Here is an 18674-nt window from a genome sequence, read left to right as displayed (position 1 = left end):
CCTGCTTTGGCACCAAAACTGATGGACCCGTGATGCACGGGAGGGTGTATAGGCAGAGGGGAGGGGTTACACTTTTTAAAGTGTAATACTTTGTGTGGCCTCCGGAGGCAGTAGCTATACACCCCAATTGTCTGGGTCTCCCAATAGGAGCTAGAAGAAAAGGAATTTACGGTAAGTAAACAAAATTCCCTTCTTTCAATTCTACACAGCGGCCTGCACTCCTTTTTATATACGGCATGTTAGAATGTGTATATAAGAGCCCACTGGTGCTGGCCGCACATACACATACATAGAATTGCTAAGCTGAGATGTTCTATGAGAACCATGACATGAGGGTATATATGTTTGGGTAGAGAAGCAAGGTAAGGTACAGTACAGTTCAGCTAGTGGTAGGAGCTTCTTAGAGCACCACTCCAGCAGGGTTTTTCCATTTCCCCGCTGAAGTAGTGCTTTAAATTTAAGTCCTCCTCCCCTGTCTTATACTCGCGTCATAGGTTTCCAGCGTTGCTCCTGTCGGTCTCCAGTGATTTGTGACCGACCTGCCAGCCGCTCCAGTATTTCATGGAGTGTGCTGGAGGTCACAACTCAATTCAAGTCTATGAGAGCCACATTTTGTCTCTCATAGACTTGCATTGGGAGCTTGTGATGTAACTTCTGACTTCCGTTCAGTCAGAAGCTACGAGCACATGATGGCACCGCAGGACCGGAGCAATGCCGAATAAAGGTAAAAATGTCGGGGGCTGGGGACTTAAGGGTGCTTTACATGCTGCGACATCGCTAGCGATCTCTTTAGCAATGTGACACGCCAGATCGCAGATGCGATTTGCCGAGATCGCACATAGGTTGGTTTTATAGCGCCGGTCACATGTGCGATCTCTGCAGATCGCATCTGCGATCTGGCGTGTCACATCACTAACGAGATCGCTAGCGATGTCGTAGCATGTAAAGCACCCTTTAGATTTAAGGCGCCACTCCATCGGTGAAAAAAAATGTCCATTTACCCATTTAAACCAAGGGATTTTAATGGTGTACATTGTAGGACATTGCATTTCTAGTCCCTAATGTTTGCGGTGATGCTGGGAAAACGAAAAAAAACAGATTTTGTTCTGCTGAGCAGTAAAATGGTGTGAACAGCGGCCAAGACATGAAGCATCAAAGTAAGAACTTCTCACTCCTTGTTTTGCCATAGATCGGACAGAGGATGCCATGCCAGAACCCTGATAATCTGTGTTGAAATATGCCATACATAGTATTTGGATATACAATCTGAATGTCCAAATGCCTCATGGGATTGAAAGTCACTCATAATTATGCTGAGCATATGATTTATTTTTTATTTGTTTTTTTTCTTTCTTTTTAGATGGCCCAAACAAGAACCCTCCCAGCGTGCCCATTAACATCACCCTCCGTCGCATCGCTCATGGGAAGGACCCTGTAGCCGCCCAGTGGGACTTTGACCTTCTTGATGGACAAGGCGGATGGAAGTCTGAAGGCTGCAGTATCCTGACCTCCGACGAGAATATTACTACAATACAGTGCCACACGCTCAGCAACTACGCTGTGCTAATGGTAGGATTATCAGCCCAGCACAACCCGCCACATAGTGCACGAAGCCTGGGAACATTGTCAGGCTATGTCACACACCGCTTTTTATTCTGCCGAAAAGAAGCTGTGTTTTGCAGTACCAGCCAAAGCTGTGCCAGTTCAGAAATCTCATGCACACACTTGTTTGTTTTGGGCGGGGGTTTCTGACCGATTTTGAGAATTGCAGCATTTTAGTAATCTGCAGCATGTCCATTCTTTGCAGTGTTTTTGCAGCATTTTGGAAATCTGCAGCATGTCCATTCTTTGCAGTGTTTTTGCAGCATTTTGGAAATCTGCAGCATGTCCATTCTTTGCAGTGTTTTTGCAGCATTTTGGAAATCTGCAGCATGTCCATTCTTTGCAGTGTTTTTGCAGCATTTTGGAAATCTGCAGCATGTCCATTCTTTCCAGTGTTTTTGCGGCATTTTGGAAATCTGCAGCATGTCCATTCTTTCCAGTGTTTCTGCAGCATTTTTTCACCCTCAGGAAGCAATGAGAAAGTGAAAAAAAATGCTGCAAAGGTCACAGGAAGCATTTCTTCAGCGCTCTATTGGGAGACCCAGACGATTGGGGTATAGCTACTGCCCTCTGGAGGCCACACAAAGCACTACATCAAAAGTGCAAGGCCCCTCCCCCTCTGGCTATACCCCCCCCCCCGTGGTATCACGGGTTCTCCAGTTTTAGCTTTGTGTGCGAAGGAGGTCAGACATTCCATGCATAGCTCCACAGATTTTAGTCAGCAGTAGCTGCTGACTATTTCGGATGGAAGAAAAGAGGACACATATAGTGTCCCCAGCATGCTCCCTTCTCACCCCTGGATGGTGTTGTAAGGTTGAGGTACCTATTGCTGGTACAGGGCTGGAGCCTGACATGCTGTTTTCCTTCCACATCCCCTGGTAGGGCTCTGTGGAAGTGGGATCCTGCCGGCCTCTCAGCTCTGACGCCGGGCTCCATCCACAGACCCATTAGAACCTGATGGAGACGGAGCAGGAGTACGATCAGGGACAGGCCCTGCATCATACAGGTACTCTGTGTCCCCGGCAGGCACAGACACACTCCGGGCTGGCTGGGTGTTGTAGTGCGCCGGGGACCGCAACGTTGGAGTTGGTGTCCCTACAGATTACTGGGGGATTTTTTGTGTATGGGAACGCAGCGCCGACCCCCTCTGGACCGGGCGGCGCTGCTGTGACTTGTGGTGCGCCGGGGATCCGCCGTCCGCGCTTTTACGGCGGCGGCGGTTATAAATTGAGTCCCCGGCTTTTTGGGCCTAGGACGCCGGCAGCTCCGATTCGTTCCCGCCCCCACCCTGTCATTCAGGGTAGGGGAGAGACGCTGTTCGCTAGCAGCGACGAGGGCTGGAGCCTGATTTACATGCTCCAGCCCTCACACTAGGCACAGAGGGAAGCAGGCTTCCCGCTCTTAGCCAGGAACGCCCAGGGCCCGCCCCCCTTCTCTCTCAGGACGCCGGCAGCCATTACATGCAGTCTGGCTGGAGGAAGGACGCAAGGCTCTGGGAGACCTGGACTAGGGGCTATCTGGCGACCACACACCCGCTTTTTAAGCGGGCGGTAAGCGATTTTTCTGTGCTGGTCCCTCTAGTGCCTCACGGTGTATCGGTGTACTGTGTAGGATATAGAGATATTGTATTTCTTGCACTGTGAGGTCGCTTCTGGCTGCATCTCCCAGATCCTCTGTGGAAGCAACAACATGCCATCCTCAAAACGCAAGGCTGCCAAGGCTAGGGCTGTGTATACTGCGTGTGCTGCATGTGGGGCTAATCTACCAGCAGGCTCCGATGACCCCCATTGTGTGCAATGCTCCGACCCGGTACTGCTTCGCCAGCCGGAGTCAGGAGAGGTAGTGACCCAGGCTGAGACGCTTGTAAGTTCTGCCCCGGTGACAGGGACAGACTTTGCAGTTTTTGCTGATAATATGTCTGTGTCTATGGCAAAAATCCTTGAAACCTTGCAATCTATGCATGGGGCTCAGTCTTTGGGCACGGCGAGGCCTCTGTCCTCAGGTCCCCCTCACTTGGAATTAATCCAGCCCACAGGGGGGTCCCCGGCTTCACAGGCCGAGGATTATGACTCAGATGATAGCCCCAGCCACCCTAAGCGAGCTCGCTGGGAAAGACCCTCGGCGTCATCACACTGCTCAGGGTCTCAGCGCAATCAGTCTCCCTGTGATGTGTCTGATGAGAGTGATCAGGAATCCATTCCTGGAACCCCTCTCAACCTGGATACCCCTGATGGGGATGCCATGGTAAACGACCTTATCTCAGCCATCAATAGGCTGTTGGATATTTCTCCCCCAGCCCCTTCAGCAGAAGAGGCGGCCGCGGAGCAGGAGAAGTTTCGTTTCCTTTATCCCAAGCGTAAATTGAGTGCTTTGTTGGATCACGCTGACTTCAGAGAATCAATCCAGAAGCACGACGCTCACCCAGAAAGGCGTTTCTCTAAACGATCTAAAGATACGCGTTTCCCTTTCCCCCCTGAGGTGGTCAAGCGCTGGACACAGTGTCCAAAGGTAGACCCCCCGATTTCCAAACTCGCAGCTAGGTCTATAGTTGCAGTGGAGGATGGCGCTTCACTTAAAGATGCCAATGACAGACAGATGGACCTTTGGTTAAAATCTGTCTATGAAGCTATCGGCGCGTCGTTTGCTCCGGCATTCGCAGCCGTATGGGCACTCCAGGCTATTTCAGCTGGCTTAGCAAAAGTGGATGCTATCATACATCCAGCAGTGCCGCAAGTGGCGCACCTTACCACGCAGATGTCGGCGTTTGCGTCTTACGCTATCAATGCGGTCCTAGAATCTACCAGTCGCACCTCAATGGCGTCTGCCAATTCGGTAGTTTTGCGCAGAGCCTTGTGGTTAAAGGACTGGAAAGCAGATGCTGGTTCCAAAAAATGTTTAACCAGTTTGCCTTTATCTAGAGATAGACTGTTTGGCGAGCCATTGGCTGATATCATTAAGCAGTCCAAGGGTAAAGACTCCTCTTTACCACAACCCAGAACAACCAAACCTCAGCAGAAAAAGTGGCAGCAGAGGTTTCAGTCCTTTCGAGGTTCGGGCAAGACACCATTTACCTCGTCCAAAGGGACTCAGAGGACGCAAAGAAGCTCAGATTCGTGGCGGGCTCACACGCGCCCCAAGAAAGCAAATGGAGGTACCGCTTCCAAAGCGGCTACCTCATGACTTCCAGCCCCCTCCCTCCGCATCGCCGGTCGGGGGCAGGCTCTCCCGCTTTTCCGGCATTTGGATGTCACAGGTCAAAGACCGGTGGGTGACGGACATTTTGTCTCGCGGGTACAGAATCGAGTTCAATTCTCGTCCTCCAGCTCGGTTCTTCAGAACCTCCCCACATCCAGACCGAGCAGATGCTCTGCTGCAGGCGGTGGACTCCCTAAGAGCGGAAGGAGTGGTGATCCCTGTCCCTCCTCAGGAACAAGGGCAAGGGTTTTACTCCAATCTCTTTGTGGTTCCAAAAAAGGACGGCTCGTTCCGTCCTGTTCTGGACCTAAAACGGCTCAACAAACATGTGCACGCCAGGAAGTTCCGGATGGAAACCCTGCGTTCTGTCATTGCCTCAATGTCCAGAGGAGACTTCCTTGCCTCAATAGACATCAAAGATGCTTATCTCCACGTGCCAATTGCTACAGAACATCAACGTTTTCTACGTTTTGTGATAGGAGACGACCATTTTCAGTTCGTAGCTCTGCCATTTGGTCTGGCGACAGCCCCACGGGTCTTCACCAAGGTCATGGCGGCGGTGGTAGCAGTCTTGCACTCTCAGGGACACTCGGTGATCCCTTACCTAGACGATTTATTGGTCAAAGCTCCCTCTCAAGAGGCATGTCAGCACAGCCTGAATGCTACGCTGGAGACCCTACAGTCTTTCGGATGGATCATCAACTTTCCAAAGTCGATCCTATCACCGACTCAATCACTAACGTATCTTGGCATGGAGTTTCATACTCTAGCAGCGATAGTGAAGCTTCCGCTGAACAAGCAGCGGTCACTACAGACAGGGGTGCAATCTCTCCTGCAGGGCCAGTTGCATCCCTTGCGGCGCCTCATGCATTTCCTAGGGAAGATGGTGGCAGCCATGGAAGCAGTTCCCTTTGCGCAGTTTCATCTGCGCCCACTTCAATGGGACATTCTCCGCCAATGGGACGGGAAGTCAACGTCCCTGGACAGGAAAGTCTCGCTTTCCCAGACGGCCAAGGACTCCCTACAATGGTGGCTCCTTCCCACCTCATTGTCTCAGGGAAGATCCTTCCTGCCCCCATCCTGGGCAGTAGTCACGACAGATGCGAGTCTGTCAGGGTGGGGAGCAGTATTTCTCCACCACAGGGCTCAGGGGACGTGGACTCCGCAGGAGTCCACCCTTCAGATCAATGTTCTGGAGATCAGGGCAGTGTATCTTGCTCTACTGGCCTTCCAACAGTGGCTGGAAGGAAAGCAGATCCGAATCCAATCGGACAACTCCAGAGCGGTGGCATACATCAACCACCAAGGAGGGACGCGCAGTCGGCAAGCCTTCCAAGAAGTCCGGCGCATTCTAATGTGGGTGGAGGACAGAGCATCCACCATATCCGCGGTTCACATCCCAGGCGTAGAAAACTGGGAAGCAGACTTCCTCAGTCGCCAGGGCATGGACGCAGGGGAATGGTCCCTTCACCCGGACGTGTTTCAGGAAATCTGTCGCCGCTGGGGAGTGCCGGACGTCGACCTAATGGCGTCCCGGCACAACAACAAGGTCCCGGCATTCATGGCGAGGTCGCGCGATCAAAGAGCTCTGGCGGCAGACGCCTTGGTTCAAGATTGGTCGCAGTTTCAGCTCCCATACGTGTTTCCGCCTCTGGCGCTCTTGCCCAGAGTGCTACGCAAGATCAGATCCGAGTGCAGCCGCATCATACTCGTCGCTCCAGACTGGCCGAGGAGGTCGTGGTATCCGGATCTGTGGCATCTCACGATCGGTCGACCGTGGTCACTGCCAGACCGACCAGACTTACTGTCCCAAGGGCCGTTTTTCCATCAGAATTCTGCGGCCCTGAACCTGACTGTGTGGCCATTGAGTCCTGGATCCTAGCATCTGCAGGATTATCTCAAGGAGTCGTTGCCACAATGAGACAAGCTAGAAAGTCGAATTCGGCTAAGATCTACCACAGAACGTGGAAGATTTTTTTATCCTGGTGCTCTGCTCAGGGAGTGTCTCCCTGGCCATTTGCATTGCCCAAGTTTCTTTCCTTCCTGCAATCGGGGTTAGAAAAGGGCTTGTCGCTCAGCTCCCTTAAAGGGCAAGTTTCGGCACTATCCGTGTTTTTTCAGAAGCGTCTAGCACGTCTTTCTAAGGTGCGCACGTTCCTGCAGGGGGTCTGTCATATTGTGCCCCCGTACAAGCGGCCGTTAGATCCATGGGATCTGAACAGGGTACTAGTTGCTCTCCAGAAGCCGCCCTTCGAGCCTCTGAAGGAAGTTTCCTTTTCTCGGCTGTCACAGAAAGTGGCGTTTCTTGTTGCGATCACATCGCTTCGGCGAGTGTCTGAGCTGGCAGCTCTGTCATCCAAGGCTCCCTTCCTGGTGTTCCACCAGGACAAGGTAGTGCTGCGCCCTATTCCGGAGTTTCTCCCTAAGGTCGTATCCTCTTTTCATCTTAATCAGGATATATCCTTGCCTTCTTTTTGTCCTCATCCGGTTCACCGGTATGAAAAGGACTTACGTTTGCTAGATCTGGTGAGAGCACTCAGAATCTACATTTCCCGCACGGCGCCCATGCGCCGTGCCGATGCACTTTTTGTCCTTGTCGCTGGTCCGCGCAAGGGGTTGCAGGCTTCTAAAGCCACCCTGGCTCGATGGATCAAAGAACCAATTCTAGAGGCCTACCGTTCTGCGGGGCTTCCGGTTCCTTCAGGGCTAAAAGCCCACTCAACCAGAGCCGTGGGTGCGTCCTGGGCATTACGTCACCAGGCTTCGGCTCAACAGGTGTGCCAGGCAGCTACCTGGTCCAGTCTGCACACTTTCACCAAGCATTATCAGGTGCATACCTATGCTTCGGCGGATGCCAGCTTAGGTAGAAGAGTCCTGCAGGCGGCAGTGACACCCCCGTAGGGGAGGGCTGTTTTGCAGCTCTAACATGAGGTATTTCTTTACCCACCCAGGGACAGCTTTTGGACGTCCCAATCGTCTGGGTCTCCCAATAGAGCGCTGAAGAAGAAGGGAATTTTGTTACTTACCGTAAATTCCTTTTCTTCTAGCTCTTATTGGGAGACCCAGCACCCGCCCTGTTGTCCTTCGGGATGTTTTTTTGTTGTTTGCGGGTACACATGTTGTTCATGTTGAACGGTTTTTCAGTTCTCCGATGTTATTCGGAGTTAATTTGTTTAAACCAGTTATTGGCTTCCTCCTTCTTGCTTTGGCACTAAAACTGGAGAACCCGTGATACCACGGGGGGGGTATAGCCAGAGGGGGAGGGGCCTTGCACTTTTGATGTAGTGCTTTGTGTGGCCTCCAGAGGGCAGTAGCTATACCCCAATCGTCTGGGTCTCCCAATAAGAGCTAGAAGAAAAGGAATTTACGGTAAGTAACAAAATTCCCTTCTTTTGGTGAATAAAACTAACTGTATTAAACACGTACAATAGACCCAACACATATATAATCTGCACCCTCCAAAAAAACGCAGTGACGCGTGTGTTCTGAATTAGTGTTTTTGCTGCCAAGAATCCTTTTGGTTGCATAAAAAAACTGCAAAAATATGCACGTAGCGTAGCTGGTTTATATGATACAATATTACACCGGCAAATACCGTAACAGCGTGCGTGGAAACGTATAGCGTTCTAGTATACATGATTAGCTACTAAGCTTTGTCTGTGGTAGATTTAGACTGTGCCCACGGGAGAAAATTTTGCCGTGGAAAACCTGCGGATTTTCTAGATTTTCCAGATAAATCCGCAGGTTTCAGCATGTACAGACACTCCCCATGTTATCCTATGGGACATGGAGAATGTCTGTCCATGCTGCGGTATATGCGGCTGTGGAATATGCTGCGGATATCCCGCAGCCCCACGTAACTGCATGTCAATTATTCCTGCGGAAATACCTGCAGATGTCCTGCCTCTCCACTATGGCGATGGAGGCCGGGACTTCCGCAGGTAAGATGCACGAATGTCCTCAGGTTTACCTCAGATATTTCGCTGGAATCCCACAGCAATGGATAGCTGAGTATTCCTTCCGGGGAGCTGCTGCAGGAAGCCTGCGGACATACCTTTGGATATATCCGCAGGTACATGGGTCCCGTGGGCATGTAGCCTTAGTGTTTCTGTACTGAGAAAGGGAGGCCGTGTGTGTGTGTGTGTGTGTGTGTGTGTGTGTGTGTGTGTTTTATATTACCACTCTGTAACATACACTGTTGCATAGTAATGGCTACTTATTTAAAGGGATTGTACAGGATTAGATAAACGGATATGCTGTATTTCCAGAAACGCTATTGGAAATCTATGTTATTGCAGCTTATTAGTAATCAAAGAAAATGAGTTGGGCTTTAAAAAGGAGCCGCGCTTTCAACAACCTTGGCATAAATCAATCGTCCAAGCAGTTATAAGAAACCTTGTAATGCATCTTATCAGAGAAATCTGCTTCCCTCCCCTCTGCCTCCTGAACGCACCATCCACTGTGAGGTAGCAGCTCACGTTCATTCATGTTCACACATCCAGTATTAGGTCAGGTTTTCCACTCACTGTTTGTAAGCCAGAAACATAGAGAAAGCAATACAGAAGTTGAGTAAAGCATTGTTTTGTATTTGTTTATTTCTTGATAACTAATTGAGCCTATAGGTAAAACTTTTGAAACACACAACCCCTTAACACATTTTAACACATTAATGTTCCCTTTTTTTTTTGGTAAAGGATCTGACTGGAGTGGAGACTTACACGCATCCTGTGACACTCTTACACCCGGTGGTGTATGCCTCTGCGGTGGTCCTGCTTTTGTGTGTGCTGGTAATGATTATCAGCTACTTGTACTATCACAGGTATGATCCGTAGCTAAAAGGTTCATACGCCAGACAGAGGTGGTGTAAACTGGCATATTATATATATATATATATATATATATATATATATATATTATACATTATACACACTGTTCTGTTAGACATACTGGTGTTTTTATTTTTTCAGCCTGATCCGCGTCAGCCTTAAGACCTGGCACATGTTGGTTAACCTCAGTCTTCACATCTTCCTGACCTGTGCAGTGTACGTCGGAGGCATAAACCAAACTCGAAACGCCAACGTTTGTCAGGCTGTAAGTATGATCCCCTCAATGCAACGGAACAGCTAATAAAAAGGGGCTGTCCCACTGTTAAAGCTCACAAACATTGTATAGATTATGAAAAAAGAACAGATCTGGTGCAGAGCTATGATATATATTTACCTAGTATGGTGCCGTCTAGTGTTTATAGCGTACAGCAATGAGCAGGTACCGCTAATCAGCTGGTGGTTGCATTAGAAATCGCTATGTGTCCCGCTTATCAGCGGCGATATGCAGCCTCTGCCGCTGAGAAAGCATAGAATCATAGAATGGTAGAGTTGGAAGGGACCTCAAGGGCCATCGGGTCCAACCCCCTGCGAGTGCAGGTTTTCCTAAATAATCCCGGCTATATGATTATCCGGCTTCCGCGTGAAGATTTCCATTGATAGAGAGCTCACCACCTCCCGTGGTCGCCTGTTTCACTCCCTGACTGCCCTCACTGTCAGAAAGTTTTTCCTAATGTCTAATCTGAATCATCTTCCTTTTAGTGTTATCCCATTGCTTCTTGTACTTCCTTGTGCTAATGAGAATAGGGTGGTTCCCTCTGCATTGTGACCTTAAAGATATTTGTAAACCGCTGGTAACATTTAAGAGGGAAATTAAAAGAAGGGAATTTTGTTACTTACCGTAAATTCCTTTTCTTCTAGCTCTTATTGGGAGACCCAGACGATTGGGGTATAGCTACTGCCCTCTGGAGGCCACACAAAGCACTACATCAAAAGTGCAAGGCCCCTCCCCCTCTGGCTATACCCCCCCCATGGTATCACGGGTTCTCCAGTTTTAGTGCCAAAGCAAGAAGGAGGAAGCCAATAACTGGTTTAAACAAATTAACTCCGAATAACATCGGAGAACTGAAAAACCGTTCAACATGAACAACATGTGTACCCGCAAACAACAAAAAAACATCCCGAAGGACAACAGGGCGGGTGCTGGGTCTCCCAATAAGAGCTAGAAGAAAAGGAATTTACGGTAAGTAACAAAATTCCCTTCTTCTTCAGCGCTCTATTGGGAGACCCAGACGATTGGGACGTCCAAAAGCTGTCCCTGGGTGGGTAAAGAAATACCTCATGTTAGAGCTGCAAAACAGCCCTCCCCTACGGGGGTGTCACTGCCGCCTGCAGGACTCTTCTACCTAAGCTGGCATCCGCCGAAGCATAGGTATGCACCTGATAATGCTTGGTGAAAGTGTGCAGACTGGACCAGGTAGCTGCCTGGCACACCTGTTGAGCCGAAGCCTGGTGACGTAATGCCCAGGACGCACCCACGGCTCTGGTTGAGTGGGCTTTTAGCCCTGAAGGAACCGGAAGCCCCGCAGAACGGTAGGCCTCTAGAATTGGTTCTTTGATCCATCGAGCCAGGGTGGCTTTAGAAGCCTGCAACCCCTTGCGCGGACCAGCGACAAGGACAAAAAGTGCATCGGCACGGCGCATGGGCGCCGTGCGGGAAATGTAGATTCTGAGTGCTCTCACCAGATCTAGCAAACGTAAGTCCTTTTCATACCGGTGAACCGGATGAGGACAAAAAGAAGGCAAGGATATATCCTGATTAAGATGAAAAGAGGATACGACCTTAGGGAGAAACTCCGGAATAGGGCGCAGCACTACCTTGTCCTGGTGGAACACCAGGAAGGGAGCCTTGGATGACAGAGCTGCCAGCTCAGACACTCGCCGAAGCGATGTGATCGCAACAAGAAACGCCACTTTCTGTGACAGCCGAGAAAAAGAAACTTCCTTCAGAGGCTCGAAGGGCGGCTTCTGGAGAGCAACTAGTACCCTGTTCAGATCCCATGGATCTAACGGCCGCTTGTACGGGGGCACAATATGACAGACCCCCTGCAGGAACGTGCGCACCTTAGAAAGACGTGCTAGACGCTTCTGAAAAAACACGGATAGTGCCGAAACTTGCCCTTTAAGGGAGCTGAGCGACAAGCCCTTTTCTAACCCCGATTGCAGGAAGGAAAGAAACTTGGGCAATGCAAATGGCCAGGGAGACACTCCCTGAGCAGAGCACCAGGATAAGAAAATCTTCCACGTTCTGTGGTAGATCTTAGCCGAATTCGACTTTCTAGCTTGTCTCATTGTGGCAACGACTCCTTGAGATAATCCTGCAGATGCTAGGATCCAGGACTCAATGGCCACACAGTCAGGTTCAGGGCCGCAGAATTCTGATGGAAAAACGGCCCTTGGGACAGTAAGTCTGGTCGGTCTGGCAGTGACCACGGTCGACCGATCGTGAGATGCCACAGATCCGGATACCACGACCTCCTCGGCCAGTCTGGAGCGACGAGTATGATGCGGCTGCACTCGGATCTGATCTTGCGTAGCACTCTGGGCAAGAGCGCCAGAGGCGGAAACACGTATGGGAGCTGAAACTGCGACCAATCTTGAACCAAGGCGTCTGCCGCCAGAGCTCTTTGATCGCGCGACCTCGCCATGAATGCCGGGACCTTGTTGTTGTGCCGGGATGCCATTAGGTCGACGTCCGGCACTCCCCAGCGGCGACAGATTTCCTGAAACACGTCCGGGTGAAGGGACCATTCCCCTGCGTCCATGCCCTGGCGACTGAGGAAGTCTGCTTCCCAGTTTTCTACGCCTGGGATGTGAACCGCGGATATGGTGGATGCTCTGTCCTCCACCCACATTAGAATGCGCCGGACTTCTTGGAAGGCTTGCCGACTGCGCGTCCCTCCTTGGTGGTTGATGTATGCCACCGCTCTGGAGTTGTCCGATTGGATTCGGATCTGCTTTCCTTCCAGCCACTGTTGGAAGGCCAGTAGAGCAAGATACACTGCCCTGATCTCCAGAACATTGATCTGAAGGGTGGACTCCTGCGGAGTCCACGTCCCCTGAGCCCTGTGGTGGAGAAATACTGCTCCCCACCCTGACAGACTCGCATCTGTCGTGACTACTGCCCAGGATGGGGGCAGGAAGGATCTTCCCTGAGACAATGAGGTGGGAAGGAGCCACCATTGTAGGGAGTCCTTGGCCGTCTGGGAAAGCGAGACTTTCCTGTCCAGGGACGTTGACTTCCCGTCCCATTGGCGGAGAATGTCCCATTGAAGTGGGCGCAGATGAAACTGCGCAAAGGGAACTGCTTCCATGGCTGCCACCATCTTCCCTAGGAAATGCATGAGGCGCCGCAAGGGATGCAACTGGCCCTGCAGGAGAGATTGCACCCCTGTCTGTAGTGACCGCTGCTTGTTCAGCGGAAGCTTCACTATCGCTGCTAGAGTATGAAACTCCATGCCAAGATACGTTAGTGATTGAGTCGGTGATAGGATCGACTTTGGAAAGTTGATGATCCATCCGAAAGACTGTAGGGTCTCCAGCGTAGCATTCAGGCTGTGCTGACATGCCTCTTGAGAGGGAGCTTTGACCAATAAATCGTCTAGGTAAGGGATCACCGAGTGTCCCTGAGAGTGCAAGACTGCTACCACCGCCGCCATGACCTTGGTGAAGACCCGTGGGGCTGTCGCCAGACCAAATGGCAGAGCTACGAACTGAAAATGGTCGTCTCCTATCACAAAACGTAGAAAACGTTGATGTTCTGTAGCAATTGGCACGTGGAGATAAGCATCTTTGATGTCTATTGAGGCAAGGAAGTCTCCTCTGGACATTGAGGCAATGACAGAACGCAGGGTTTCCATCCGGAACTTCCTGGCGTGCACATGTTTGTTGAGCCGTTTTAGGTCCAGAACAGGACGGAACGAGCCGTCCTTTTTTGGAACCACAAAGAGATTGGAGTAAAACCCTTGCCCTTGTTCCTGAGGAGGGACAGGGATCACCACTCCTTCCGCTCTTAGGGAGTCCACCGCCTGCAGCAGAGCATCTGCTCGGTCTGGATGTGGGGAGGTTCTGAAGAACCGAGCTGGAGGACGAGAATTGAACTCGATTCTGTACCCGCGAGACAAAATGTCCGTCACCCACCGGTCTTTGACCTGTGACATCCAAATGCCGGAAAAGCGGGAGAGCCTGCCCCCGACCGGCGATGCGGAGGGAGGGGGCTGGAAGTCATGAGGTAGCCGCTTTGGAAGCGGTACCTCCATTTGCTTTCTTGGGGCGCGTGTGAGCCCGCCACGAATCTGAGCTTCTTTGCGTCCTCTGAGTCCCTTTGGACGAGGTAAATGGTGTCTTGCCCGAACCTCGAAAGGACTGAAACCTCTGCTGCCACTTTTTTTTTTTGCTGAGGTTTGGTTGTTCTGGGTTGTGGTAAAGAGGAGTCTTTACCCTTGGACTGCTTAATGATATCAGCCAATGGCTCGCCAAACAGTCTATCTCTAGATAAAGGCAAACTGGTTAAACATTTTTTGGAACCAGCATCTGCTTTCCAGTCCTTTAACCACAAGGCTCTGCGCAAAACTACCGAATTGGCGGACGCCATTGAGGTGCGACTGGTAGATTCTAGGACCGCATTGATAGCGTAAGACGCAAACGCCGACATCTGCGTGGTAAGGTGTGCCACTTGTGGCACTGCTGGATGTAAGATAGCATCCACTTTTGCTAAGCCAGCTGAAATAGCCTGGAGTGCCCATACGGCTGCGAATGCCGGAGCAAACGACGCGCCGATAGCTTCATAGACAGATTTTAACCAAAGGTCCATCTGTCTGTCATTGGCATCTTTAAGTGAAGCGCCATCCTCCACTGCAACTATGGACCTAGCTGCGAGTTTGGAAATCGGGGGGTCTACCTTTGGACACTGTGTCCAGCGCTTGACCACCTCAGGGGGGAAAGGGAAACGCGTATCTTTAGATCGTTTAGAGAAACGCCTTTCTGGGTGAGCGTCGTGCTTCTGGATTGATTCTCTGAAGTCAGCGTGATCCAACAAAGCACTCAATTTACGCTTGGGATAAAGGAAACGAAACTTCTCCTGCTCCGCAGCCGCCTCTTCTGCTGAAGGGGCTGGGGGAGAAATATCCAACAGCCTATTGATGGCTGAGATAAGGTCGTTTACCATGGCATCCCCATCAGGGGTATCCAGGTTGAGAGGGGTTCCAGGAATGGATTCCTGATCACTCTCATCAGACGCATCACAGGGAGACTGATTGCGCTGAGACCCTGAGCAGTGTGATGACGTCGAGGGTCTTTCCCAGCGAGCTCGCTTAGGGTGGCTGGGGATATCATCTGAGTCATAATCCTCGGCCTGTGAAGCCGGGGACCCCCCTGTGGGCTGGATTAATTCCAAGTGAGGGGGACCTGAGGACAGAGGCCTCGCCGTGCCCAAAGACTGAGCCCCATGCATAGATTGCAAGGTTTCAAGGATTTTTGCCATAGACACAGACATATTATCAGCAAAAACTGCAAAGTCTGTCCCTGTCACCGGGGCAGAACTTACAAGCGTCTCAGCCTGGGTCACTACCTCTCCTGACTCCGGCTGGCGAAGCAGCACCGGGTCGGAGCATTGCACACAATGGGGGTCATCGGAGCCTGCTGGTAGATTAGCCCCACATGCAGCACACGCAGTGTACACAGCCCTAGCCTTGGCAGCCTTGCGTTTTGAGGATGGCATGTTGTTGCTTCCACAGAGGGATCTGGGAGATGCAGCCAGAAGCGACCTCACAGTGCAAGAAATACAATATCTCTATATCCTACACAGTACACCGATACACCGTGAGGCACTAGAGGGACCAGCACAGAAAAATCGCTTACCGCCCGCTTAAAAAGCGGGTGTGTGGTCGCCAGATAGCCCCTAGTCCAGGTCTCCCAGAGCCTTGCGTCCTTCCTCCAGCCAGACTGCATGTAATGGCTGCCGGCGTCCTGAGAGAGAAGGGGGGCGGGCCCTGGGCGTTCCTGGCTAAGAGCGGGAAGCCTGCTTCCCTCTGTGCCTAGTGTGAGGGCTGGAGCATGTAAATCAGGCTCCAGCCCTCGTCGCTGCTAGCGAACCGCGTCTCTCCCCTACCCTGAATGACAGGGTGGGGGCGGGAACGAATCGGAGCTGCCGGCGTCCTAGGCCCAAAAAGCCGGGGACTCAATTTATAACCGCCGCCGCCGTAAAAGCGCGGACGGCGGATCCCCGGCGCACCACAAGTCACAGCAGCGCCGCCCGGTCCAGAGGGGGTCGGCGCTGCGTTCCCATACACAAAAAATCCCCCAGTAATCTGTAGGGACACTAACTCCAACGTTGCGGTCCCCGGCGCACTACAACACCCAGCCAGCCCGGAGTGTGTCTGTGCCTGCCGGGGACACAGAGTACCTGTATGATGCAGGGCCTGTCCCTGATCGTACTCCTGCTCCGTCTCCATCAGGTTCTAATGGGTCTGTGGATGGAGCCCGGCGTCAGAGCTGAGAGGCCGGCAGGATCCCACTTCCACAGAGCCCTACCAGGGGATGTGGAAGGAAAACAGCATGTCAGGCTCCAGCCCTGTACCAGCAATAGGTACCTCAACCTTACAACACCATCCAGGGGTGAGAAGGGAGCATGCTGGGGACACTATATGTGTCCTCTTTTCTTCCATCCGAAATAGTCAGCAGCTACTGCTGACTAAAATCTGTGGAGCTATGCATGGAATGTCTGACCTCCTTCGCACACAAAGCTAAAACTGGAGAACCCGTGATACCACGGGGGGGGTATAGCCAGAGGGGGAGGGGCCTTGCACTTTTGATGTAGTGCTTTGTGTGGCCTCCAGAGGGCAGTAGCTATACCCCAATCGTCTGGGTCTCCCAATAGAGCGCTGAAGAAAGGAAAATTTCTTTGTCGCTCCATTGGGAGACCCAGACAATTGGGTGTATAGCTACTGCCTCCGGAGGACACACAAAGTATTACACTTAAAAGTGTAAAGCCCCTCCCCTCTGCTATACACCCTCCCGTGCATCACGGGCTCCTCAGTTTTTATGCTTTGTGCGAAGGAGGCACACATGCACGCAAGCTCCACAATTTGGTCAGCAGCAGCTGCTGACTAGATCGGATGTAAGAAAAGAGGGCCCATAACAGGGCCCCCAGCATGCTCCCTTCTCACCCCACTGAGTCGGCGGTGTTGTTAAGGTTGAGGTACCCATTGCGGGTACACAGGCAGGAGCCACATGCTGTTTTCCTTCCCCATCCCTTATGGGCTCTGGGCGAAGTGGGATCCTATCCGGTCATCCAGGCACTGGGACCGGCCTCCATCCGCAGCCCCTGTGGGATTCTGCCGGACGGAGACGGAGTATCATCAGGGACAGGGCCCTGCATCTACAGGTACTCTGTGTCCCCTTGGGGACGGTGCATAGAGCACCTTGGCCTCAGACGCTGCAGCGCCCGAGGTGATTCGTATGACGCCGGGACTACCGCGCCGACCGCGCCTGCCGGCCGCGGTTTATAACTTTAGTCCCCGGCTTTTGCGGCCTAGTGCCTTTTCACTCCCGCCCACGGCCCTGCCAGTCAGGGGGAAGGGCGGGACGGTCGGTCTAACGCCGACAGTGAGAGCTGGAGCACACTTCGCTGTCCTCCATCACCCTCACTATGCACTCCGCGGCGCAGAGGTACTCAGTGTCCCCGTGGGGACGGTGCATGGAGCACCTTGGCAGATTGGGCAGTGACTGCTGGGTTGGTACGGTACTACCGCGCCGACCGCGCCTGCCGGCCGGCCGCGGTGTTTAACTTTAGCACCCGGCTTTCGCGGCCTAGTGCATTAATCTCCCCCCCCCCCCCCCCGGACCTGCCAGTCAGGGGGAAGGGCGGGACAGTCGGGCTGACGCCGACAGTGAGGGCCGGAGCACACTTCGCTGTCCTCCATCACCCTCACTAAGCTCTCTGCGGCGCAGAGGTACTCAGTGTCCCCTTGGGGACGGTGCATGGTGCACCTTGGCAGATTGGGCAGTGACTGCTGGGTTGATACGGTACTACCGCGCCTGCCGGCCGGCCGCGGTGTTTAACTTTAGCTCCCGGCTTTTGCGGCCTAGCGCCTTAAACTCCCGCCCCTGGCCCTGACAGTCAGGGGGAAGGGCGGGACGGTCAGTCGGAGGCTAACAGTGAGGGCTGGAGCACACTTGGCTGTCCTCCGCCCCCCTCACGTTTTCACTCAGGGCACCAGATTCCCGCACTTTTGGGGTTACGCCCACGGCTCCCCCCTCCACTGTATACGCCGACAGCCATGTTTTAAGCAGCACATACTGCTTCAGGGTCGGTACGCCAGGGGGCTTCTTCTTGATGCTGGGCCCCCTAGAGTGATGCAATGTATATATGGATATATATTTCTTTAACGTTCCTTTATGGGAGACCCAGACCATGGGTGTATAGCTAGCGACCTCCGGAGGACACACAAAGCACTACACTCAAACGTGTAGCTCCTCCCTCCGGGCTATATACACCCCCTGGATGACAATCTACCCAGTTCAACGCTTTGTGTTCCAGGAGGATCATACACTTTTATTTCCTCATATTTTTTTGCAATTTTACTTTAATTTTTTAAAGATTTAGAAGAAAAGCGGGTCCAGTCTGGACTCCCGGCATGTCCCTTCACGCTCCACTCTGCGGGGTGCTGTTAAGGTTGATTAATAAGGCTGGAGCCTTCACATGCCGAGCTCCTTCGCATCCTCTGTCGAGGCTCTGTTTGAAGTGGGAGCCTACACGGTCCTCTCTGCTTGCAGGAGGCCGGCTCCATCCACAGCCCTGTCTGGTCCCTGCTGGAAGGAGCGTTACCCCCACTCAGGGACATGGCCCTGCGTCTCAAAGCTAAGTATTGAGACGTTTTTTCAGGGGTCCCGGGTGTTTTTATTATGGGGGCAGTATGTGCTTAACGTTGCTGTTAATTTCGGCCGGTTCTGGGAATTTCCCATGAGAACCGCGCCGACTGTGCCTGCTCGTCG

At 52.2% G+C, this 18674-nt stretch overlaps 1 protein-coding gene across 2 annotated transcripts in view; it reads left to right on the top strand.

The window, feature by feature from the left end:
- The window catches only part of ADGRA3 (adhesion G protein-coupled receptor A3), a 177765-nt gene that overhangs the window by 117093 nt on the left and 41998 nt on the right, over positions 1-18674 (top strand). Inside the window, exons 14-16 of one of the 2 annotated variants that reach the window (XM_075346926.1) lie at positions 1361-1569; positions 9492-9616; positions 9765-9888. In XM_075346926.1, the coding sequence (XP_075203041.1) occupies positions 1361-1569; positions 9492-9616; positions 9765-9888 (458 nt within the window). The remainder of the gene's footprint in view (positions 1-1360; positions 1570-9491; positions 9617-9764; positions 9889-18674) is intronic. The other variant, XM_075346927.1, reaches the window with a different exon arrangement.

The sequence above is a fragment of the Anomaloglossus baeobatrachus genome, chromosome 1 (assembly GCF_048569485.1).
Source record: "Anomaloglossus baeobatrachus isolate aAnoBae1 chromosome 1, aAnoBae1.hap1, whole genome shotgun sequence".
Taxonomy (NCBI): Eukaryota; Metazoa; Chordata; class Amphibia; order Anura; family Aromobatidae; genus Anomaloglossus; species Anomaloglossus baeobatrachus.
This window is presented reverse-complemented; position numbering and strand designations above follow the sequence as displayed.